General features: G+C 49.6%; 1 protein-coding gene across 6 annotated transcripts in view; it reads left to right on the top strand.

The window, feature by feature from the left end:
* Arhgap22 (Rho GTPase activating protein 22) overlaps positions 1-25,205 on the top strand; it is a 153,856-nt gene that overhangs the window by 78,126 nt on the left and 50,525 nt on the right. For 4 of the 6 annotated variants that reach the window (XR_009057138.1, XM_057769749.1, XM_057769752.1 and 1 more), the window contains one exon: positions 1,691-1,778. Coding sequence is in view for 5 of the 6 variants with exons in the window: in XM_057769749.1 (XP_057625732.1) it covers positions 1,691-1,778 (88 nt within the window). In the remaining variant the exon portion in view is untranslated. Of the gene's footprint in view, positions 1-1,690; positions 1,779-19,184; positions 19,285-25,205 lie in introns of those variants that run through there. The other 2 variants (XM_057769753.1, XM_057769754.1) reach the window with 1 other exon arrangement.

Genomic DNA, 25,205 nt, shown 5'->3' on the forward strand with positions numbered 1-25,205 from the left:
CAAATGCAGACTCATGGATGATGTGGAGCCATAATAAAGAGATTTATTTAGTTACACACAGTTCTTAGCCCAGCGGCGTGATGCACACCTTGAACTGTGGCACTCAAGAGACAGAGGCAGATGGGCCTCTATGAATTCAAGGTTAACCTAGTCTAAATAGTGAGTTCCACATCAGCTAGGGTTACATGGTGAGACCATGTCTCAAAACAAATCACACACACAGCTGTTCTCACTGTGTGCCAGGACTCACACTAAGGACATCTTGGGTATTAATTCATGTATGCTCAGAACAGCCCTACAAGAAGCTAGTATAAGTCTCAATGCCCAGATAAAGAAACCGAGGTACAGAGAAATGATACAGCTTATCTGCAGCTGAGCTAGGATTTGAACCTGGAGAGCTGACTGCAGGAATGGAGTTGAGAATGGTTTTCCATAGAGTGGATAGAAGTGTGTGTAGTCTAAAGCTAAGCAAAGCTGCACATATGACTTGAAGGAACTCTTCCAGAGAGTAAAGAGGGCTCTGGCTAGCCTGTGATGAGGCAACACCTCATCTCTTTGGGGACAACTTACCAAGCAGGAATCTGACTTGTGGAACTCTCCTGAGGAGTGAGGGTCAATGTCCCTTTATACAGACATATAGACTGAGCATCTAAGAGGTCCTGGAGCCAATACACTGTGGATTCCAAGGGACAACTGTGCTCGCCTATGACAGAGGGAGGGCACTGTCTAGGCTGGTGACTTTGTACATGTTGTTGCCTCCTATTCTGTAGAAGTAAAACCTCAGGCCGACAATGCAGCTCGATGAGAGAGCATGTGCCTAGAATATGAGAGGTCCTGGGTTCGATTCCCAGTACTGCAATAGAAATCTCTTAATAATTAATTGAACTGGACATGGTGACACATGCCTTTAATCCCAGCACTCTGGAGTCAAAGGCAGGTTGATCTCTTGAGTTTGAGGCCAACCTGGTCTACAGAGTGGCTTCCAGGACAGTCAGGGATACACAGAAACACCCTGTCTCAAAAAAAAAAAAAAAACAAAAAAAAACAAAACAAAACAAAAAAAACTAAACTGAAATAATAATAACAATGACAACCAACAATAATAAATTGAATGCATAAATAAAACCAAGAGAAATGAATGAAATCACATCCTGCCTGGCCATGGCAGATTATATTCACGCAGCTGTGTGATGCTGTCTATTGCCCATGCCATCTCCAGAGCTCTGGAACTCGAGCCTTCCTCTCTCTCTCTCTCTCTCTCTCTCTCTCTCTCTCTCTCTCTCTCTCTCTCTCTCTCTCTCTCTCTCTCTCTCTCTCTCTCTCTCTCTCTCTCTCTCTCTCTCTCTCTCTCCACACCTTCGCTCCTATCGGTTCAGCAGACCACCGTGAGCCTTTGGAAGGGGGAGGTGAGGGATGGAGAAGAGTCCGGTTGTCCCCTTGGCCTCAGCGTTGCTTTGCCTTGTCTTGCACTGGGAAGCGCCTCCCACCCTCCAACTGTGTGCTCAGATTGTGGGTGGGGGGTGTCCTCAGTGCCTGGTCCCCTGCCACAGAAAAGAAGCACGCATTTCTTCCTGGTACCCAACCTGCCTTGCCAGGTGGAGGACTGAACCCGTCCTAGCACTGCCCTCCACTACGAAAAGCCCTTTCCCAGACTTCTCAGCTTTCCTGTTTGTGTTTGTTTCCATTTCAGGGATTTATTTCTCTACAAGGGACACAAGTGACCGAACTTCTTCCAGATCCTGAGGATCCGGGGAGACACCTGTTTGAGATCACTCCAGGTAGGCCCGGGGGCTGTTGTGTGCTGAAGGGGTCCTGGTGGCCCCATGGGGGCATGACTGTGCTCCTGCCCCCACAATCCTAATTCTTACAGGAAGATTGCAAGAAAAAGTACCCAAGCTAAGGCAGAAACTTGGGCCAAAAGCTAGAAAAACTAGGGGAAGAAATAAGAAAAGCCAATCTGTTGTTTGGATAATTAGTTCTTGAATAAGAGAAAATGAGCCTCTGACACAGTTCCTTGTGTCGTGGTGACGCCCAACCATAGAATTATTTTTGTTACTCTTTCATAACTGTAATCTTGCTACATTTATGAATCGTAATGTAAATATCTGATATGTAGAATATCTGATATGTGACTTCCGAAGGGGTCACAACCCACAGGTTGAGAACTGCCTTAGGGTGAAGATGTAAACATTCACATGGAAATAGGATCACAGTCCATTCAGAAGCCCACCATAGGTTTATTATGCATCTCAAAGACAAATTATAGGACGGCAGGAGGGACACAGTTCCCCACAGACCCTAGACTAAGCTCTATGTGACCAAGTTCCCAACAGAGCACTGGGCCTTATTGTGGATAGAAAAGCAATAATTATGATAGTAATAAGAGTGGGGCCCAGAATGACAATAAGTACTGTAATCTCAGCTACTACAAAGCTGAGGCAGGAGAATTACAGCTTTGAGGCCAGCATGGACAAGAAAGGAAAGAGTAAAAGAAGGGGGGTGAGTGACCCCACCTTAAACCACAACATCAACCAGGAGCTCAATGAGCCTTCTCACTCAAGGCTCAGTAGCCCCTGGTATGTGCCTGATCTTGAGCTGGCCTCCAGGTCCCCTGGAGAGGGCAGGGCACAACCTCTGTCCTGAAAAAATCAGAGGGAAATGCCATCCTGAGCTGAAGACAAGGTAAATAGGTACTTTCTAGGTTGAGGCCAGTTACCTGAGCAGGAACTTAGAGACAGGAAGTGTGGCTGCTAGGGTCCACGTTGGTGTCTCCCAGCATTGAAGTGGATGAACAAAAGACTGGATAGGGCAGGGATTGTCCATTAATGTAATGTTTTACTCTCTTTGCTTTTGGGGGGCACCAGCCAGCTCCCAAATAAATCACACATGAAGGCTATTCTTAGTTATGAATGCCCGGCTTTAGCTTGGCTTGTTTCTGGCCAGCTTGTCTTATTCTAAATTATCCCCGTCTACTTTTTGCCTCTGGGCTTTTATCTTTCTCTGTTTCTGTATGCCTGACTTTACTCCTATCTCCATGGCTTGCCCTGTAGCTGAGTGGCTGGCCCCTGCTGTCCTCCTCCCCCTTTCCTCCCAGATGTCTCCTTCTGTTTATACTCCCTGCCTGCTAGCCCCGCCTGTCCTTTCCCCTGCTCTTGGCCAGTCAGCTTTTTATTAGACCATCAGGTGTTTTAGACAGGCAGAGAATCACAGCTTCACAGAGTTAAGCAAATGCAGCATAAACAAAAGTCACACACCTTAAGATAATTTTCCACAACAGTGGTCTGTACAGGTAAGGCTTGCCGACCATTCTGAGGGTGCCTGCCTGACGGGTCTCGGGCACAGAAAGCTGAAAAGAACAAAAAGACACCTAATAGCGAAGCCTGGTTCAGTGCCTCTGGAACCAATGTCAGGACAGGAGGAGAAAGGAAGGACTGGTTGACAACGTTCTGTTACAGAACACTGACAAAACAGGACCCTGAAACCGTTCCTCATTCTCCACGGGGGACCCTCACCCTCTAAGAAGGAAAGTTTAACAGCCCTGGGAAAAGTGATCATTCTTAGCAAGATTATACATTGCATCATCTACTTAAGTTTAATTCATAGATCCTGTTGTGGCCTTCAACCCTATAGAAAGTGACAAGTGTGTAACAAAATCAAATGAAGGGGGGAAAAAAACAATGCTGCCAGCGCCATCTAGTGGAGGAACCTGCCAATGCTAAAATCACTGTGCTGCTGACCTCTACAAGGAGTCCCTTCCTCTGGGCTTCACCTCTGGTGATTGAGCAAAGCATAGGAGGACAGTGTCACTGGGGGCATGAGTGTCAGCAGGACTTTTCTTGTCCGACTGTGGTTCGTGGCTCCATGTCTCCCTACTCAGTGTACAGAACATGCAGGTGACCGGTTACTGAATTCTAGAGAGCTGAAAAGCAAGGTTTCCAGCGCTTTGTGTCTTCTTTGGATTGCCTATTACGTAGCTTTTGTGTGTTGTGGGGTGTTCAACAATGAATGCTTCTGACTGGCAGGCAGTTGGTCCCCACGCATCCTCCTGCCTTATGGTTTTGTCCGAGCATCAAAGTTGTCTCCAAACTAGGCACCACTCCTCAGAGAGGCACTGGTTCTATCCTAGAAATGGCTGTATTATTTTTCCCGGTTGGCTGGCCAGAAGGAAGTCACAGGACCTCACATCAGCGCAAGGGATTCATGAAGTGTAGTTCACCTGTGCCGGGTACCATGACAAGGCTGGTTTTACGAGAGCTGGTAGATCTGCCATGCTGCTTAAAGAGCTACCTATCTAAGAGTCACGGGGTCACATTCTCACTCCCACAGCAACACAAAGAGTGTGATAACAGGACCAGTGTTTGATCCAAGATAAACTTCTGCACGATGGGAAAAAAGGACCAACTTCTGAAAGTTGTCCTTTGACTTCTGCTTGAACGCTGTGGAATGTGCGCATGTGCCCGTACACAGACATGAATAATGGTGTTTTAAAATACAGAATATGATAAGGACGTTCCTGCCCATACACCCATCTATCTCTTTATTCCAAAGTGCTCAGTGAGTGGATAATGGAATTTGAAACCCACAGGGGTCAAGCTCACTGCCAGATTAGAAACCAGTCCCCTGTGGTGACTCTCAAACCTCCACAGGGGAACTTCTGGCTGCTGAGCTGGCCGTGAGCAGAGGTGGGTAGGCTGCCCTAGTGTGATGACTGAGAGACTTAGAATCTTCGAGAGAGGACCGAGGAAGGCCTAACTGGTAATGGGGTAATTACGGCTGTGGTCCATTTGTGATTATTAACAGAGGAAGAGTTAGGTGGCTGTCTAGTGATGCTGGCTTGTTCCATGGTCACCCTGACTTTTTCCTTTACCACACTAGAAGCAGAACGCTTCCTCGGGCCCCTTGCCTCAGAGGGCACTAATACCCTAGTTGTACCCTTCTCCCGGTGGAATCTGTAGTGGAGAAGCAAAGACAGTAGTTACCCATATCTTGGCAGTGCCCAGGAAGATGACATATCCCAAGATAACAGACCAAGTAATGCCACAAAGGAAGTTAGCTGACAGGAAGATAGCAGGGCAGGCCCCAAGGTGCTGACCCAGACAGATGCACTGCAGTCAAGCAGGTAAGGGGAGGGACAGCAGGTGAGATCAGCAGATGGCCACCAGGGTCCAAAAACCCTAGTCCTCTTCTGGGCAGAAAAGGGGGTCTTCACCTCTCCTAGTACTGACCTGGGAGGGTAAAGCTCAGAAGCAGAATTAGCAGGACTTCTTCCTGATTAATAAATGCTCATTGTTGGGTTTCTGGGGTAGTAGAGCAGGATCTGGGTGCCAGAGAAGTAAATATTTATTGTGTCCATTCTTTATATGGAGGCCCAGCACTGCCATCTGATCTCACCAGTGCTAAACACTCCACAGGTGTGTTCAGGAACCTCCACGCCAGCAAGCCTAATTTGCTAGAACCCCAGACCCAGAGAGCAGAAGAGAACTACACCTTGAGCTAGCTTTGGGCTAGAGCCCGGCCTCTGATCTGCTCTCTGAGACCTGAAAGAGTCAGGTCCCCCTTACAGAGGCTGCACTTGAGGGTTCTGTATCTTCTGCCTAGATTTTTCTCTCACATCAACAATATCCTGGTAAACCCTGTACTGCCCATCCCTGAATACTTGATCCTATGAGGACTTCTTGGCATCCCCTATGTCTGGCCCTAAGCCCAGTTTAGGCCTCCCTCTAAACCCACAAAAAAGGGCTGAGAGGCTTGGCTTGACAGCTACTGGGCAGGCCAATCTCCATGTGATGCTCATGAATTAAATAGTCAGTAAAGCCCTGTAGCCGCTTGCTAACCCCTATTCACCTTCCGCAGGGAGGCCTGTGGGTTGAAAGGATGTAGACCAGAACCCTGGGGTTACAGCCAAATGACTGGGCTAAGTCTCCATTGCTCAGCATGCTTCCTAGGTATCCTGGGGCAGGTCCCAGAAGCTAGCTCTAGGTAAGGCCTGCAAAGGGAGAATTGACAAGAAAGCAACCGGACCACACAGAATCAACCAGGCACCGTGGGCTGTAAGGAAGGACCAGGCAGCAGGGCTGTTGGGAGGTTAGGAGGTCATGGAGGTGGCTGCCCTATTCAGGGGAGGTTGAATGCTGTGGAGTTGCCTTCCAGCCTGGAGTTTACAGCTGCCTGTCCTGATGCAGTCTGCAGTTTGGAACAGACAGGAGGGCTGGAATCTGCTATCTCTAAGACCTGACCTTGAAAGGGAGCCAGCGTGGGGGGGATTGCTCTGTAGGAGAGAGATACAGTGTGTCTGACATGCCAGAAACAGCCTGGATCGCTGCAGCAGGTTGGGGGGTGGGGAGTGGGGTGCTGATATGCTCCTATCTCCGCACCTGGTACCAGCCAGCCTGCATCACAGCTTGACTCTGTGCAGTCCCACGAAGTTTGGCTGCAGAGCACCAGAAGCTGGGGCATTTCTAGAAATGAAATTAGAAACTCCCACCAGCAAGCGTGAAGAATCAGCAAATTCTAGAGTGACTACTTACAGTTTGCTGCCTCTCCGTCTGGCCTCCTCCTTGCTGTCTGAGACGCAAGCATCTCAGCTACCCACGGGACCTGATGGAGGAGACTCCCACTGGTGCCCACTGGTGCCCACTGGGGAAACGTGCCGGAAGTGGCAGTGCCGGAAGTGGCGGAGCCTGCAGCTGACTCCTTTGGCTCAATTCGTGTTCTAGGGCGGTGGTTCCCAGCTTTCCTAATGCTGTGACTCTTTAATATTACAATTCCTCGTGTTGTAGTGACTCCCCCATAAAATTATTTTTGTTGCTATTTCATAACTGTAATTTTGCTACTTTATAAATTGTAATGTAGACCAGGTGGTGGTGGCTCACACCTTTAATCCTAGCACTCGGGAGACAGAGGCAGGCGGATCTCTGTGAGTTCAATGCCAGCCTGGTCTACAGAGTGAGTTCCAGGACAGCCAGGACTGTTACACAGAGAAACCCTGTCTTGGAAAAAAAATAATAATAAAATAAATAAATATAAATCATAATGTAAATATCTGTGTTCTCCGATGGTCTTGGGTGATCCTTGTGGATGGGTTGTTCAACCCTAGAGGGTTGCAACCCACAGGATGAAAAACACTTATCTAGACCAACACTCAACAGCTAGTTGGGGTTGTCACTAACTTGCTTGCTAGTAGCCACCATCACCAAAAGAAGAAACTGAATGATATCAGGTGAAAGAACTTGAATAACATTTTTATCCAGCCCGTGAAGTCCTAAGCATTGCTACTTCAACTTTGGTAAAATGCTGGGGAGGGTCTCAGAATCTGGGGTTGAACCCAAAGCCGAGGGCCTGCCAGCTCTCCGTCTGTCATACCTCTAGACCCCACTGAAGTATTTTAATTTTCTTTCTAAATTTAGTGAGTGGTTTTCACTTTGGGCACTTCTCAATTTAGACATTAACATTTCTGTTTTTCTTTCCTTTTTATATATTTTTGTCCTTCAAAAGTTTCCTATGCTGTTATAGTTAATTTTAATAGTTTTCATTATTCTCCGTTCCCCTCTCTCAACAAGCCGGCTCCTCTTCTCCCTCTGAAACCCCTTTTCTTGCCAATGAGTCCCCACCTGCTTTCTTATCTGTTTTCTGTGTGTAATCCTCTGAGTTTAACTGGGGGTGGGGGCGGGGAGCTGTTCACTAAGACATGGGCGACATGAGACAGCGGCTACACCAGTGAAGAAAATGACACCCCTCCCCCAGCAAGCATTAACTACCAGTGTCTTGGGGAGGGCTTGGGACCCCAGTGATGGCGTGTTGTCAGGTCCAGTCTGTGCAGGAGACCGTAGCGGCGGTGAGTCCATGTGAGTCACGGTGTGCCCGGTTGGTGTTTTTCTCAGCCTCTGCTAGTATGGTCTTTCTCTCCCTTCTTCCCTGTTGTTCCCTGAGCCTTGGAGGGAGGGATATAGATGTCTCATTTAGGGCTAAACACTCTCTCATCGATTTAAACAATAATTTTCATCAGAAGTACTTGCTCCAAATTTGGATTTCATAGATATGTGATTCAATTAGCACACACATGTCTAAGTCACTCCAAACATACTTGGAGATTTTTAATGACTGAATGGAATGTCAGATGTTTTTACAGAAATGTAAACAAGTTAACTTAAATAATATTTTGATTGCTTCCTTGGACCAGCCACACTAAGGTGCTGGCAACTATAAATCTAAAGAAGCCTTGCTGGGGAGCTCGGACCTGAGGAGGAGGAGCCCAGGGTGCCTTCTGGTAGAGGCTAGACTCTCAAAAAGACCCTCATAAAGAGAAGTCCGGAAGCAGGACAGTATGTGCTGAGGACCTGGGCTTTGGAGTCAGACAGGCCTGATTCCCATCAGAGTTCTCTCTCCAGTCATTAGCCATTCACTAATTGGGAGAACTTGGACCAGTTACCTCAGCTCTGGTTCTCCCACCGAGGGATTGCTCAGCATGAGCTTCAGGGATGATTCCCCAAGGGTCTCAGTTCCCACCAAATCCCACTGAAGTGCATGGAAGACCTTCTGCTAGAACCTTCTTCCACAGGAGAGTGTGCCCTTGAAAGTGGTCTTCAGCCTCATCTGTTAAACTTGAGAATCATGAGAAAAAGACCAGTTCCACAATTTTTGAGCCAAATTTAAAGCAACCTTTAATTAAATACTGGCGTTGTGAGGGTGGGATCCCAGTATGGCATCAGAGACTTCAGGGAAGAAGGCCAGATCCAGCAGATGAGCTGTTGGACAACACATTCAATCGACAGTTCCCTCGTTACCCCTGTAGAGGAAGGATGGAGCATTCTGTCGTGCTGGGAAATAGGGTCTCTCACAAAGTTCTGTGGTCATACTAGAGCTTGGGGAGTCATGGGAGGCAGACCTGCAGTCTGCCAGTGGATTACCCCCCCACCATGTCACCGCCCACCCCCCAGTTCCCATCCCCCATCCCCTGATCTCAGTACCTGTGAACTGTCAGGAGCACCAGGAGCATCTCTGGTCTGAGAGTTCCCGTGTCTGGTGCAGTCATTCTCCACAGTAACTGTAGCAGGAAGAGTCGTGGGAGAAGCAGAAGGCAGCCCCCCAGATGTGTTCAAGAAACAGCCTTCTGTGAGGGTCTGCACTGCAGGAATGTGGAGAGCGGAGAGTACCTTTTTTTCCCATAAGCCCAGAGAAGCTGATCTTTGTCCTGTGAAGGGCCTCTTAAGTGACCCTCTTGGATATGCAAATGCAAGACCAGTCAACAGCCAGCGTCCTCAGATTCCTGTAGAGAGGGCCTTTTGTGGCCATAGGTGGCGGGCTTGCTTTTTTATTTTTAAGTGGTTGACAACTATTGGGAGAATTTCCCTTGCAGGCTGAGTAAGGACTGATCTGCTGGGAGAGATGGGGAGGAACCATCTGAGGGCTGATTTACACAGAGTTTTCTTCTGGAAGAAATGAGACACACCAGCACAATATCTTTATGGTTTTTTGATAAGCAATAAACATTACCTGTATCCCAAAACAAGACATACACTGTCAAGGGTCTGACAAAACAGTTCTATGCTTAGGTTCCGTGCCTTCCAAACTCTCTCTCTTTCTTCCATGTGTGTGTGTTTATACATATGTGCTAGGGAATTACTGAAGGCCCAGCATATGTTAGGCCAGAACTCTACCACCAAGGAGACCTCACTTCCGATTTCATTTTTGTTTAAAGTTCTAGAGAATTGATTTTACGCCTCCCAGGAGGCCCACAGTCTGGAGGTCTACAGAATACTTCTTGGGTTGGGTACTCAAGAGGGTTATGGGATGGATACGCTGTGGAAAGTGAGCCCTTGCTGAGTGAACCCTCCTGATGCTGATGAACCGGAGGTGGGTGACGGTGAAAATAGGGTGGGATTCAGACACCGAGCACTGGGTGGCCTCACCCTCTCAGGGAGGTCAGGCTGGAGAGTTCTGGAAACCCTGTCCCTCAGGGGAAGCTGGTGTTCTGCTGTTCCCATCAACTTGTCACTATTAAAACCAAGGCTGGCTTGGGAAGGACCTTACTTCCTGCCCATCAGGCCCAACACCAATGTCATCCAAAGTGAGGAAACTGTTAAGGTATTCCCAGAGAGCACACTTGAGCCTCACTACTTCCAAAGAAAACCCCAGGGAACAGAGCCTTTTCCCAGTGGTGCACCTGTGCACTGATTACACAGCAGGGGGCAGTTCTGCCAGGCAGCCTGCTGGGCATCAGACAAATGGCCTGAGACAAACACCCTGGAACGTTGCCCCGGGTTTTTCCTCTTCCACCACGAGGTGGCAGCAGGGAGTACAGTGCACCAGGGGCTCTTTCCCAGCCCAGCCCTCCTGCCTCACCCTTAACTATGGCCGCTGTTCTGCTAAGAAAGGAAAGGGTATTCGTGGCTGTGCAAGTGTCTTCAGTCTCTTTAGTCCGTCCTCAGGACCTTCTGTCCCATTCATTGTCCAGATAAAGAAACAATCGAATATCAGTTTTGGCATCAGCTTTGGTCAGGGCAAAGTGATTTCAAACCATGCACTTGGGCATCAGGTGTCCCCTTTCCCTCTACACCAGTGCTCACTTGAACTGCCATCGTCGCTGGCAGCACTGGTCCCGAAAATCCAGAACGGGACAGTGTGGTTCCGGGAAGGAACCTGAATTCTGAGTGCCTGGAGCAGTACTGTCCTCCTCTCCTCACAGTGACTCATTAAGAGATGGGGGCTGAGCAGGAAGTAGTCTTTATGGGATGAAGCCAGTGAGGTTGGTGCCAGGGTGCTCATCACGGCAGTGCGTATCAGTCACCTTGAAAATGTGCTCAGGGCCCTGCCCTGTCCATGACATGCTGTAAGCTGGTCTCAGTGTTTCCCCATCCCTTCAGTAGGTAAGGTACCAACCACAGGGCTGGCACATGACAAAGACTCATGTGGTTACCAAGACCCCTCCTGTAGCATCAGAAGCAAGGCATACTAGTGACACCCCACTTAGCAGTCCTGGGACCCTGATCCGTGGATCTGACACTAGATAGAACTAGTTTACAGTGAAGGATGTCATCGTCAGTGTCTGCCCTGGGAGTGCCACTGAAGCCCTGAAAGGCACACAAGTCCTGTGTGTGAAATGGGGACCCCTGCTATTAGGGGGGCCTCAGTCCACAGACGGCCTGCCAAGTTGAGGACCACAGGTCCTAGCAGTGAATGGGGAATCAGGTGCCTGGGCGCTTTGTGCCTGACTCCCCCTTTGTAAATCAGGGCCAGAATAGGGTTCTTGTGGATATCGATAAGGTCACATATGCAGAAGTCTCAGCATAGTGGCTGGCTCACAGGAGGTGCTTCTTATGCGTCCCCTTGATTACTGAGGCACACGGGCCACTGCAAGATTTCTGCCTAGACCACCTCCCATCCCCTAGTACACAGGAAGGCCGGAGACATGCTGAATACCGGAACGGGCTAAAGCCATCCACGGGAAGCAAACACCCTCTCTGCAAGGGCCATGATAGCAGCTCGCCTTTTCCCAAACAGCATTTGTTCTGGGAGCAGGGAAGGAAAGAAAGTGAGAAACACAGAAACAGCAGGCAAGGGCAGAAGCTGGTGAGGCTGAGACTTGGGGAAAGGACAGCGAGCTTTGGAAGAGCCCTCCCTTGGCAGTCTGGCCAACTGTTGTGGCTTCAGGCCGCAGGAACAAGAAAAATAAAATGTAGCCTAGGAATTTCTCTGCCACCATAGCCCTGGTCTTTCTCCATGAGGACTTGGAGCTGCAGGCATTCCTTCCATAACCAGCTCCCGCCCCACTGCACTAAAGGGCCCTTGGTCAGGACTGGTGAACCTCGCTGGCCCAGCTATGCTAGCACCCTGCCCCCCATGTCCCTTCTCTGTCGGTGGGCACTACAGATGTGCCAAGAATGATCTTGTCCTGGCAGAGCTCACGGCCCCCTCTCAGGGTCAGCCCCATTACGACACACCTGCTTCTCTCCAGAGGCGACCCACCCGGAGAGTTTCCACAGCGGCTTCTTGCCAGATGGTTGTCAGCGGTAGATGGACATCTTGGATAGAATGCCCATCATCTTGGAGATGGGAATTTTTTCTAAGCCAAGTACTTCCCGATTCCAGAGAAAACAGTTTCCCAGATACTCTTCAATTCTTTTAAAACACGGGGAAGCGCTAGTCGGCAGGCCAGACCTAGCTTGCCACCTGTCTTTGAACAGAGCTTTTTTGGAACATGGGCACACCCTCTCACGTATACCTTGTCCGTGACTGACTTCATGCTATATTGCTAGACTGTTCTACCTGCTGTCTGTTGCTTACAGAAAGCCCACCCACAACTTCATGGTCCTACTACATTTGGCTATTAAGTGACGCTCAGATAGGATGAGACATTGTGATGTGTGTAGCTCAGTGGGAGAACATGAACCTAGCAAGTGAACCCTTCCGGGTTCAGATGGAAGAAAGGGAGAGAGAGATAAGAAAGAGGGAGAATGTAGGAGGAAGGGAAGGAGGGAGGGAGGGAGGGAGGGAGGGAGGGAGGGAGGGAGGGAGGGAGGAATTTTCTGGGGTATTGTTGATCAGTGGTGTGCCCACACATAATCATAATTTGCTCACTTTAAAAGCTAGGATTTTGAAAGTCTTTACCATAAAGAACTGATATGGGGCTATGAAGTGATATGTTTAACTTGAGTTGGGTGTACATGACTGGGATCCTAGTGCTTGGGGGTGCTGAGGTAGGAGAATTTCTAACTAAAATCCATACTAGGTTACATAGAAAATTCAAGACAGGTTTGAGCTACATTATGAGACCCTGTCTCAAAAGTACATTTAATTGGGGGGAAAAAAAGAGTTTGATTTAAACACACACACATATATGTGTGTGTGTGTGTGTGTGTGTGTGTGTACATGGAACCCCATTTGCATACTTCTTATGGTTTTGTGTATTAATTATAAAATTGTCTGTTGTTTTCTGGGACAGGATGTCTTGTATCCCAGCCTGGCCTTGGACTTGTTTTGCTGAGGATGGCCTTGAACTTATGATTCTCTTGCCTCCACCCCCCAGTGCTGAGATTTCAGGTGTGGGACACCATACACATTTTTAAAAATGAATGTTTTCATTGTTGCATAAAATAGCCTATTTACTGCAGTCTGGGGATGTTTCGAACAGCAGTGTTTCTGCAGTCTTCCTGTTCCTTCGGTCTTTCGGCGGCTTGACTCTGGCAGCAGAAATGGTGCTATCACCCCGGCCCTGCCAGCCCCTCTTCTCACAGTGCCACAGGGAACAGGAACCACAGTGGCCGAGGCTCACAGGCTGCCTCTTTATCTGCCACACTCGATGTGCTGGCGAGTTCCAGTCCATCACTGTTTTCCAGAGGGTGGGGGAACACCATACAAGGTCCTGTGTTTACCACAATTCCTTCCTTCTTGGTACACCAAACTGCCACTGTGACCTAGGCCCTCACCCGAAGAGAAGAGTGGCTAGCAGAAGAAAGACTAGCAGTGCGTTACGTAGTCACGGTGTTCCGTATCCTCAAGGGGTTTGCAGCCACTCCTACTGGAAACATTCTTAATAAAATAGTGAAAGCACAGTAGTAACAGAACAATTTAGAACCTGGGAAAGCGACGATAAAAGTTAAAAAAACAGAACCAGGAACCATAACATAAACACAAAGGTTTACTTAGGATCGTCATGCTTGCCAAAGACAAACTTTTAGCATCCCCTTCGCTTCCTAAAGCTGGAAGAGGAAAAATCAGAATGAAATCTTATTAAGAGAAAGTCTTAATAAGCATAGTTCTGATAGACCCTGTGACTTTTTGTTTTGTTTGTTTTTACCATGAATCTGAATGAGGCTTGCTTCAGAGAAGCATGGCCCCTCTCTTTCCTAGAGTCATGCTTAGGTGAAAACAAGATTGAGCCTGAACAGGGGGTGAAGTTAAACGGTAATTGCGCTCGGTTGATAGGGGCACCCTGGGGAGAGAGGTTCAGGTCAATACCTCCAACCAAGCATTTAGCCAGCCTTGCTAGCCTCAGGACGTAATTCTCTGGTACATACATGTACACAGATGTACACAGTGTGTGAACGTACAGTGTGTACCAGTGCAGGGAAGTTACACTCCTACCACCATGGAAAACCATGGGGGGAGAGGGTGAGGGATAGAAGGTAGGGCCCGGATGGCCTTTGCATAAGGCAAGAGGAAGTGGTGTGGTAGCTTGTGGCTTCGGATCTCACCCGCCTAACCTGGCCCTGTATCTGTATCATCACCTGTAGAACCATGTGATGACCAGTCACCATGCCAGGGCGGCAGGGAAAGCCAATCAGAATAATCCTGCTGTTAGTGTCCCCAGAGATGTGACTTATAATAAGCTGTTAAAAGTGTCTCCCTCAGGCCCATCTTCTAGAAACTACCAAAGCTGGCAGGACACAGGCATGAAGCTCTCCCGGGAGAGCACTGTGTCTAAAGGCTCCACCACGGACTGCACGCCACAGCGCCAGAACACCAAATTCAACATCCTGCACTGTCCCCTCTCCCTGCAAAGTGTGACTCAGAAAGTCCTGGAGAACGCCAAATGGGCTGGATTCCAGTGTGAACCCAGCCTCTGAATAGCTCTGTGATCCTGTACAAATGATTTCCCCTTTCCGGTCCCCTTTCCGTACTGTTTAAGGCAGACATAATAATGAAGCCAGGCCTAATGTTGCTCTGAATTCTATGAAGATAAACACCTATGACTTCATGCTGGCGCATGGCCTGGGCAAGGCAGTGTTTAGTCTTGAACACGGTTTTAATTAGGTGCTACTGTGTGACAAACTGTCCCAAAGGTTGGTGGTGTCTCTGCTGTCCTGCAGTTTCAGAATGCGGAAGGGCAGCACTTCCTGCTCTCTCTGGGATCACTAGGGGATACGCATCCAGGTGGCCTCACTCTCAGGCATGTGAGTTGTTCTGACTCGGTTCTAGGCAGGGCTCCTTGCATAGGCAGAGTGATATTCCTCCCAAGGGATGGTTTCCCAGAACCGGCCACCAGACCACTCCGCTTTAAGCAGGGTGTGGCATGGTTTCTGTCTTGCATCAGGGGTTTGAGATTGCAGTAGTCTTAGGAACAACTGTGCACGCTCACTACTGCACTGTGGGTTCTTGAGGAAAATGGAACACGGCAGTAGGAGGCGCTCTGGGCAGAAGGGCAACTCCTACTCTCAGAAGCCGCCTTCCGCTGCTCACTCCCAGGACGCCTTGCCTTCCTCTGCTGTCATCTGGCCTTCTTCCTAGAGTCCCCAGCCTTAGCTGAGCCCTGTGGTGTGTTTTAGGGGTTCCTGCCACCTTCAGCCCTGCCCAGAGTGGAGCAGCTTGTGTTGAGCTGGAGCATTACAGACTTGACTGGGGCTCTGATACTTGCTCATTTCCAGAGAGTTTAGGATCACAGTCAATTTGGGGTGCAGAGCTATATTCAATAAACTATATTTCTTAACCAAACTCCCTGCTTACTATGTGACTTTTTTTTCAGTTGTAACCCAAGACCCTTGGCCAAACTTGGAAAATACCATCTATCCCTCTCTCTGTCCGTCCATCCATCCATCTCTTGTAAATAAACATTGACCAATTCACATCTATCTGTTCACTTCCATTCACATCCATAGCCATCCGTCCACCTATTAATCTATGTATCCATCCATCCATCCATCCATCCATCCATCCATCCATATCCATTAGCTTACCTATCCGCATATCTATCTAGCCAGTTAGTCTCTATCCAACCTTCTATTCAACTATCTGTCCATTCAACCACCCACTCACTTATCTATGCATCTATTCATAAAGCCATCTAATCATCTATCCATTAATTCACCTATCTACATGTCCCTCTGCCTGTCCACCCACCTGTCCACATCCATCTGCCCATCTATCCATTCATCACCCTCCACCAAGCTATCCACACACATGTCCATCTACCATCTACCCGCTTGTCTGGTCACTTCTTTCTCAACTCGCTGGCTATAGGCAAGTTTCTTTTTTTTTTTTTTATTTATTTTTATTCTTTTTTAATTAAAATTTCCACCTGCTCCCCGTTTCCCATTTCCCTCCCCTCCTCCCAAATATTGCCCCCTCCCCCCACTTCCCTCCCCCTATCCCCACTCCTCTTCTCCTCCCCCCACACCATTCCCCCTCCCTCTCGATACTGAAGAGCAGTCCAAATTCTCTGCCCTGCGGGAAGACGAAGGTCTTCTATCTACTTCCAGGAAGGTGAGCGTCTAAACAGGCTAAGCTCCCACAAAGCCGGTTCATGTATTAGGATCGAAACCTAGTGCCATTGTCCTTGGCTTCTCATCAGGCAAGTTTCTTCATCTCCCCAAATTTTGTATTTTTTTTCCTGTAAATTGAATATTATAGCGTGTGCCCAGTGGAGTTGTTCTGTGGCTAACAGACAATAACATCTGTGAATTGCGTGGCACACGGTGGGAAGCACATAGTGAATGCTATTTTCCTTTCCCCTTGAGAATGACATACAACAGGAAAACTATAAAAACCACAAAATATATCCAGGAATTATGGAGTGTGAAACCAAAGGCAGAAATGAGAGAAACTCCTGCCTTCCTATTTGCCTGCTCAACTGCCTAGGAGCTAGTATTTAAAACCACTTTGAAAAATCGAGTATCCCAAAATATATTTGAATGGTTCAGTGGGGACGGGATTTTGACCCTCGGTAATAGGCTCATTTGAATGATGCGGCTTTGCTGCTTCCTGTTAGGATAAACAAGCGATCTACAATGGCCACTATGATGTTTTCTTTTAAATCTTGCTTTCCAAACGTAGGACTTGGCCGTTGGACAGCTCCCTCTGGGGGTTGCTCTCCCACACGCCCCCCCCCCCCCAAGCGCTGCGAGGATGCTCTCCCTGAATGCCGGGAGCCCCAGCCTGGAATTCCTAGGGCCTCATTAAGCCGTCTGTGACGAAGTGATCTTGCCTGGTGCTAACACTGTCTAAAGTGACTTGGCAGCAACCAGAAGTCAGGGCTGGCTGCCTTTTCTCTGTTACTCTCTTTGTGAGCTTGCTTCCACATCCTGAGGGAACACATTCTTTCTCAATCTGCTGCTGGACACCCTGTCTCTCCCAGAGCCCCACCCGGGCTTTCCAGGGAGTCAAAGGAGAAGGGGGCCGAGTTCTGCCTGCTACTTTTAATCTCCCTTTTGAATGAAGACTTGGGAAAACTTTCTCCTGGCTTGTCTCAGTCAGTAATCCTCCCCTGTTACCTTACCTCTTCTGCTCCCAGACCACCTCGGTACTTGGAGAAGAAAGGCGAGGCCCCAGTCTAGCCTAAGGCTACTGCCCTGCACCAGAGCTAGGCAGGGGCAGAAGCTAGGGACTGCAAGAGGAAACAACTGAGGATTCTTGGCGGGGTGGGGGATGGGGAGGGCGAGATGGGGGATGGGAGGAGTGGATGGGGGATGGGCTTTTGGTCCTGGGTTCCATCCCCATCACCACAGAAAAGTAAGCAAAGAATCTGGACCTGTGCCAGACAAAAACATGAGAGAATATGACTTCTCTTACTTGAGTGTTACACGGCTCACAAATACACCTTCCTTTAGGAAACAAAGTCACCATAAGAACACTCTTGACATCCACATTGCCCCTTCTTGGGCCTTCTCCCCCAGAGGACTCATTCCTGGTTTGCCTCCTCCCAAGTGCCTAGCATAGAGCCTGGTGGTGTTTTACATCTCAGCTGATCAACCCCACCACCACACTGCACTTTATCACCACGCAGGAGAAAATTCTTTGACTGAGAAACATTTTGCTGGCTCTAGTGTTAAGCGTTGCCAACGGAGTTGCAATGAATAGTTTTCCTAGACATGTGAACAAGAATTCTTGTGGGGCACATACTGGGGAATGGAGTTGCTGGGTCCCGTGGTTTTTCAAGACAGGGTTTCTCTGTGTAGTCCTGGAACTGGCTCTGTAGACCAGGCTAGCCTCGAACTCACAGAAATTCACCTGCCTCTATGCCTCCTGAGTGATGGGATTAAAGGGGTGTAATATCCAGCAGGTATTAGAGTTCTTATATTTATTCTTTTCTCCAACCCTCACCCACCCCTACCCCTGCATGTGGATGTCAACTTTCAGGAATTCTCTGCAATGTGGATCCCTGAGTTTGGATGTCAACTTTCAGGAATTCTCTGCAACGTGGATCCCTGAGTTTGAGCCGTGGGTCTTCCGGCTTGGTGGAAAGCATCAATACCATTTGTTTTTTTAAGATTTAAATATTTATTATGTAGACAGTGTTCTGTCTGCTTGTATGCCTGCACGCCAGAAGAGGGCACCAAATCGCATTCTAGATGGTTGTGAGTGACCATGTGGTTGCTGGGAATTGAACTCAGGACCTCTAGAAGAGCAGCCAGAGTGCTCTTAACCTCTGAGCCATCTCTCCAGCCCCAGCTCTTAATTTTGTTGAGTGAGACCCATGCTACCTTCCAGTAATTACCTTCCCCCATTCCATGGTAAAAACACCCTTCTACCAAATCCTTGTTGCCACTTGATGCTGATGGATCACAGCAGCTAACCACTTAGCTGTGTGATAGGTCACTTCCATTGATATTTAATCCTTATGACGACCCAATGGAGCAGTTTCCAGTATTTTCTTCTTATACGGGTGTGTGTGGGTGAGGTGGGGTGGGGGCTGGCATTTACAATAAGCCAAGTGGTCTTCTAGATGGCGAAACAGTCCCAGAGGGATAAGTGATCAACTCAGCCACAGGGTTTATAGGTAGCTCAGCCAGATTTGAGGGGTGTCTGTACAAACTTTTCTGACTGCTGCCCCAAAGTTCAGGTGAAACGAGAAAACAGAGCCAAGTGGCTTTGGACCACGCCCCCTTCCAGTCTTGCAGAGGTTGAGGTGACTATTCAAAGGATGCTGGAGGAGGGGGGAGGAGCCGCCGTGTCCCTGAGGACTCTTCTTCCTCGTGCGCGCAGCGGCCTGACTTCGGAGGTCGCGCCGCCCTCGGTGGGCTTGGCGGCAGACAAGGGAGAGTGCGGTGATCTGCTCAGCGCCCCCTGGCGGCCGCTGGTTGCGCGCTGCTCGGTGCCCAGGGAAGAGTAACGGGCCGTGGGGAGGGCGCCGCCCGGGCAGCGCATAAAAGCGGCGCGCGGCGTGATCTGCGCGTTCGCGAGGACCTGGGAGGGAACTGAGGTCCCGTCGCTCCCCACGCTCAGCTGTCTAGTGCACGCCAGCTCCGGGGGTGCGGGCCGTGGCGTGGAGCGGAGGCGAGCAGCGGGGAAGCAGTGGTGCCATGGGGTTGTGCTGTTGCAAGGACTGGAGAGGACACCTGCGAGCGCCCAAAGGTAACTCCGGGCGCGCACGTGCGCCGCGCTGCAGCCGCGGGCACAATCCCTGCGGGGGTCCTCAGTGTCTGAGGCCGCCCGCATCTGCCCAGCTTTCCCGCGGTCCCGGCCTCTAACTCTCGCCGGGGCCTCCCCTAACTCCGGAACGCGGGGAGGGAGCCAGGGATACGCGCGGAGCAGCGCAGCGTGGGGATCCGGACGGTCGGTGGGCACCGAGGCAGGTCCGTCAGGTCCACTGCTGCATTGGGCCGGGTAGGGGGTGGGGGACCGAGGAGCACAGCAGTAACCGGCGAGTCCCCGACACCGCCAGCCAGACCAGCGCCCGGGACTCCTCTGCGGCTTAACCGCCTGGAGGGGGCTGGGCCATTCATTCTCACCGGCCTCTGTCACAGACTTGGACTAAGGGGGCCTGACTCAGAGTTTTCCAAAGTCGCTGCGGAACCTGCGACCAGAGCTGCTTTTGGAATGCAGCCGGCTTGGAGAGGGCCCAAAACTGAACGCTCGGGACAGCGGCGACTGCCCGAGGTCCGGCCTTCCTAGGCAGTGGCCGTGGCCGTCTGACTTAACCCTTTCCTCGCCAAAAGGAGCCTTTCTAGACACAGGGTACAGTCCTTACTTCAGTTCCCAAACTTGCCTGACCCTAACTCTCATCCGCCCTGCCTATTGAAATCTCCCCAGGGCCAGTGTTTGAGGAGTGTCCCTACGTGACTTAAGTGTCCCTCCGAGCTCAGCAAATAAGACTTGCTGGTCGCTCTCAGAATAAGCAATAAGTCCTATTCGTCTACAAAGCATATTCTAGACCCAGATAAAGGAAAAGCATGGACCTGTCGAACAGCGTGAAGAACTCTTGCTCAAGTGATCCTTATTCCACAGAAGTCCTTCCAGGAAGGGTGTGAGGTGTCCCACAATATTACTAAACAGACCTAATCGCAGTTTAGACGGGACCAAGCATCCAGACATGCAGCCAGAACCAAAAAGAACCCCTCATGGACTTTGATGTGTTATGTGTTATGGCTGTCCCACCGCAACCATCTTCTTAGCATTTTATTTTTAAAAGAAAAATGAAAGAATGTTGCTTGTGGGGCTTCATGCTTGGGGGCCCAGGCAGAGAGCCAACTTAGCCAGGGCAACAATGGGATTCCACGGGAGGGGCTTACTGCGGGCAGGTCAGAGTCCAAAGGCAAGGACTTTCGTGAGGGCGGGGCCAAGTAGGTTGCTTTGGTCTTTTCTGAGCCCTCCTCGGTAAACAAGGCTCCTGTGAGTCTCTGTGTGTGTGTGGGGGGGGGGAGGCGGGGGGCACGGGTAGATCTGCAAAGACTTGCTTAGGGCGAGCATGTGTTCAGCAAGTAACCTTGAAAGAACCCCAGACCCTTGGCTATGCCCATCCAAGTGAGGGGCAGCCTGGCCTGGCAGTGTTATCCTGCTCGCCTCCACCACAAGAGACAATCAACAGCTGGAAGCAGGGACCCAATGTGGAATGCATTCACGGAGATTCTGCAGCCTACGGAAATAAGCAGGGCTGGTTACCTTTAGAGTTAGAGGGAAGGAGCCAGTGCCTAGCAGAAGGAAACCTGTGCAGCTAGAGGGCCATGCTCAAGAAAGGTTCTTCTTCTTCTTCTCCTTCTCCTTCTTCTCCTCCTTCTCAAATCCTCCTCCTTCTCTTTCTCCTCCTCCTCCTCCTTCTTCCCTTTTTCATATTTGGCTTCTTAATGTAATAATCTCCAAATGTTTTTACATGCTTGTGACTCATTTACCACATTTGAATGTATGTGGTCGGGCTAGGTGGCAGGCAGTTTGGCTCATTATTTGCAATGAATTCTGCAGTCAATGAAAGAAGTGGAACATTATGCGGTCAAATAACCCAAGACATCACCATTTATCAAAGTTTGGAAGGTTTCTTCTGTCTGGCCTTCTCAGGGTTTTGGGCACAGTTGTGCAGCAGTGTGTTGGGTGGACTTTGGGTCCGCCTTCTAGGCTTGTGTCCAAGGAAACTGCTTTGCACAGAACCTCATGGTGCACATACCATTGGATACACTTTACGAATCTCTGCTTTAGATATTAAGCTCAGTTGCCATAGCAGTAACTCAGCAAGTTGGTTTCCATGGCTGTGTGTGCTTGCTAGTCACCTGAGAAGATTCAGACTCGCAGCTCAAAATGCATGTGTATTTGCTGTTTAGAAAAGATTAAAAAGGAAGCCAGGCACGAGACTTAAATCTGTGATCTCAGAATTAGGGAAGCCGAGGCAGGAGGACTACTATAAATTCAAGGGCAGTCTGGACTATACAGTGAAACCCTATCTACACACACACACACACACAATTCATTGCACTCAGAAAAGTCCTTTAGTTACTCATATTACACCAGACCAACAGCTAAAGCAGCCGCTGTTCTTACTGATTTAATTTCTGGATGTTCCTGAACATACATTTTTACAACAGAATACTTTAGCTGATTGTTTGTGTGTGAGAGTGTGTCTGAAGAAGTAGAAAAATTCCAATAATCTGAATGGAATCTGGTGAAGAGAGCCTCAAAACCTCCCCTAGTGCCCGAGACTGGTTTAGCAGCAATATCCTTGTGGCTTTAAAACCCAGTGCTGGGGTTCATCTAGAGACCATCGGCTGGCTGAACTTGGCTGCAAGTCAAACTCAGGGCAGTGGTGGTGTCCTCTGTGTGAGTGGCTGCTGCAGAGGTGGAACTGGGCTCCAGGTGCTCCCAGAGAAATGAGTGGTCCTGCCCCAGTGTCTGTTCTACAGAGGCTGTGTGTGCCTGAGCAGAGGGCTGAGGTACTCGCTCTGAACCCTGAGGCACCTGTCTGATGTCATTCTTTCTAAGAGTGTTTCTAGCTACATCTGTGTGTAAGTCTATGGGACATATTTATTTAGCTCCTCAGTATTGCATGGTTGCCCGGGACCGGGGCTGGAAGAAGGAGATGCCCCTGAGCCTGGCACTGAGTCGAAGTTGGATCCAGGCTGGGAAGCAGCGAGAGCAGGAGGCAGAGGCCCTGTGACCCTGCTGCTGCTGCATCTCCTGCTCTCTCTGGGGCTTTTGATCCTCACTCTTCCTGTTGGTCAGAAGGCCTCCCTGCTCCCAGAACCCCCCACCCCCTTCTCCTTGTGCCTCCTTACATCTTTAGAAGCCTAAGTCTTTTATCAGAAACTATAGTCCGCCCACCACCACTGCCAGTCTTGTGTCCACTTGGTACCCCGTGGGACCTAGCCATCATTCTGTCTTCCATCCTAGCACCCATGACCTGTCTGCCCTGCCTGCCTCCTTTTATCCCCACTGAACCCCCACACTCTTGGTAGCCTCTGCCTTTGATGGACCAATGAGCCATTCTGGTGCTCTGAGTGCCTGATGACCCCAGGCCCCTTCTGTCCTCCCTCATTGCTGGTGGCTGCACCTATCTAGCCTTTCATCTATGTGTATTTGATTGACCCCTTTGCCTGGTTTCACTTCGTTTGCTTCCCATCCTTTCTGAGTTCTGTCTCTCCAGGACCCCAGGACTGAGTGGAAGCAGACCCACGCGCTCCAACTCTCCTCTGCAGCATCCATCTGAACCAGCAGGTGCAGCCGCTGCTTAGCTCGGCTCTCAGCTGGAGCCCTTCGTACCTTCCTGCCCCTCTGCAGAGATGCTGGCTCTCCACTGTCTTCTTCTCTTCTGACACTGGAAAGCTGGGTGCTCTGTGATCCAGTTTCCTGGATCACCTTCCTACTTGTCACCTGCACTGGCTTCCATGCTGGCCATCCCATGCTTGTTCTAGTCCCAGTCACACGTGTCCCTCCTCAGGTCTACCTTGCAGTCTCTATATACAGAAGAAGCTCAGCTTCTTTGTCCGGTGACATTTCTCTCCAGTGCCTGGCCAGCCTGTCCTCCCATACTGCCTAAACCTCGCTGGTCCTACACATTGCTCTGTATATCTATAGCCAGGCTGAGAGTGACTGAACCTGGCGGGGGGCCTGCACCCACTGCTGTCTCTGAGCCCCTGGCCTGTGGGCCCCATTCACTTCATTCTGCAGGGGAGGGGTTGGTCTGATTGGCTGCTGCCAGTGGCCCTCTCTTGTAACCTCTGTAAAGACACTGTACCTGTGTGTTTTGTGAACACTGGAAAGCAGGGTGTAGGAAGGCAGGGTGACACTTTGTCTCCCCACTGGTAGGGCCCAATGTGTGACTCTGGCCACCCAGCAAATCCCAGTGGCAGACAGTTTGAAAGAATCCAGCCCACACTGCCAGTAGTGAATTCTAGGGATGGACATTGTGAGGCCAGCGGCTGGGGCAGCTTGCATTCAGCTTAGCTTCAGAGGCCGTGGAACAGGATGTGGGTGGAGAACAGACTGTGACCGATGGCCAGGAGGTCAGCGCCCCATGGTTCTGGTGGCGGTGTAGAGGACAAGGCCCCATAGCATCCCGCCTGTGGCTCAGGGTCTGAGCGGGTTCCACTGTGTTTCTGAGAAATATCCACCCTCAGTCACCTCTTCCCCATTCAAGTGTACCAGGCGGCAGCCTTGTGGGTTTCTTAAAACAGGAACTGGTCTCAGGTAGAGATTTAGTTCCATTTCCTAACCAGGCCAGCCCTCCCCTCCCGGCTCCAAGCTTCTCCATTGCCACCTACATTTCAGACGTGCACGCCAATCTCAAGAGGCTTCAGAAATGTTTCAGGAAGCGCAGTGATTTTCTTAGCTCTTCCCTCTTCTGGCTACAGCTCAGGACTTTAGCATGTGCATCTAGAAAGAGGAATAAGCAGGCTCTGGTGATTGCCCAGGCCTGCGGCAGCTTGAGCTCACAACTGCTCTGCTCCTAGCAATGGCCAGCAATAGGCCCAGTGCTTCCTTCCTTACGTAGAGCTGGCAGCAGTCTGGCTAGGACACCAGTGCTAAGATTCTAGTTGGGTCAGTGGCCCTCCTTTGGCCATGCTTAAAAGCAGGTCTACTTACCAAGCACACGGTCGAGGTCAACACTGCGGGCCTTCAGGTTGGAGAGGGGTGGGGGTTCTTGTCCTGGGAAGGAGCCAACCTTCTTAAGGAGGCCTGATGTTCCTTTAAAAGCCTCCCAGACACCTTCAGACTTTTGAGCTGCCTGTAAATCTACTCTCCCATCCTGCTAGATCATGGGTCCTTGTGAGGATAGGAGAGCCACCTCTGGGGATCTTGGGACCAAAGTAGGGAGCATTCAGATGAATCAACCCCATAAAATAACTCTCCACAGCACCCCTAACTCCATCCACTGGAGTTTATGTATTTTGTCAGACAGACTCTTTCACCATACACTCTGTCACTAACCCTTGAACATCTTTATAGACCCCGTCCATTAAAGTACACCGCATCTCAACAGTTATAATGTGGTCATAAAATTGCGTGGTCATAACCTTAGTTTAAACATTTTCAACACTCCCAGAACAAACTTCATGCCCAGCTAGCCACTTCTAGTTCTGAGACAATTGTCCCTCACCCTGTCACCCTTGCCTAACAGTCACAGGATGGTTAAACTTCTTTCCTGCCAGTGGGTTTTGGGGACTGACTTCTTTTTGATTGCTTTTAAGGCTTTTTAGTTTTAAGTAGTTTCTTTGTTCCTTTTTATGGCAAAATAATATTCCTTAGTGTGGATATTCCTTAGTATACATTTTGTTTATCCATTCATCAGGTGATTTAGATTGTATTTTACTGGCTGCTTCTTCTTCTTCTTCTTCTTCTTCTTCTTCTTCTTCTTCTTCTTCTTCTTCTTCTTCTTCTTGTTCTTCTTCTTCTTCTTCTTCCTCCTTCTCCTCCTTCTTCTTCTTGAATTTTGTTTTTTCATTTGAGACAGGGTTTCTCAGTGTAGCCCTGGCTGTCCTGGAACTCAGTCTGTAGACCAGGATGGCCTCAAACTCAGTGATTCACACGCCTCTGCCTTTAATCTCAGCATTCTTCCTTAGTGCTGGGATTAA

The sequence above is a fragment of the Chionomys nivalis genome, chromosome 5 (genome assembly GCF_950005125.1).
Source record: "Chionomys nivalis chromosome 5, mChiNiv1.1, whole genome shotgun sequence".
In the NCBI taxonomy this organism is placed as follows: domain Eukaryota; kingdom Metazoa; phylum Chordata; class Mammalia; order Rodentia; family Cricetidae; genus Chionomys; species Chionomys nivalis.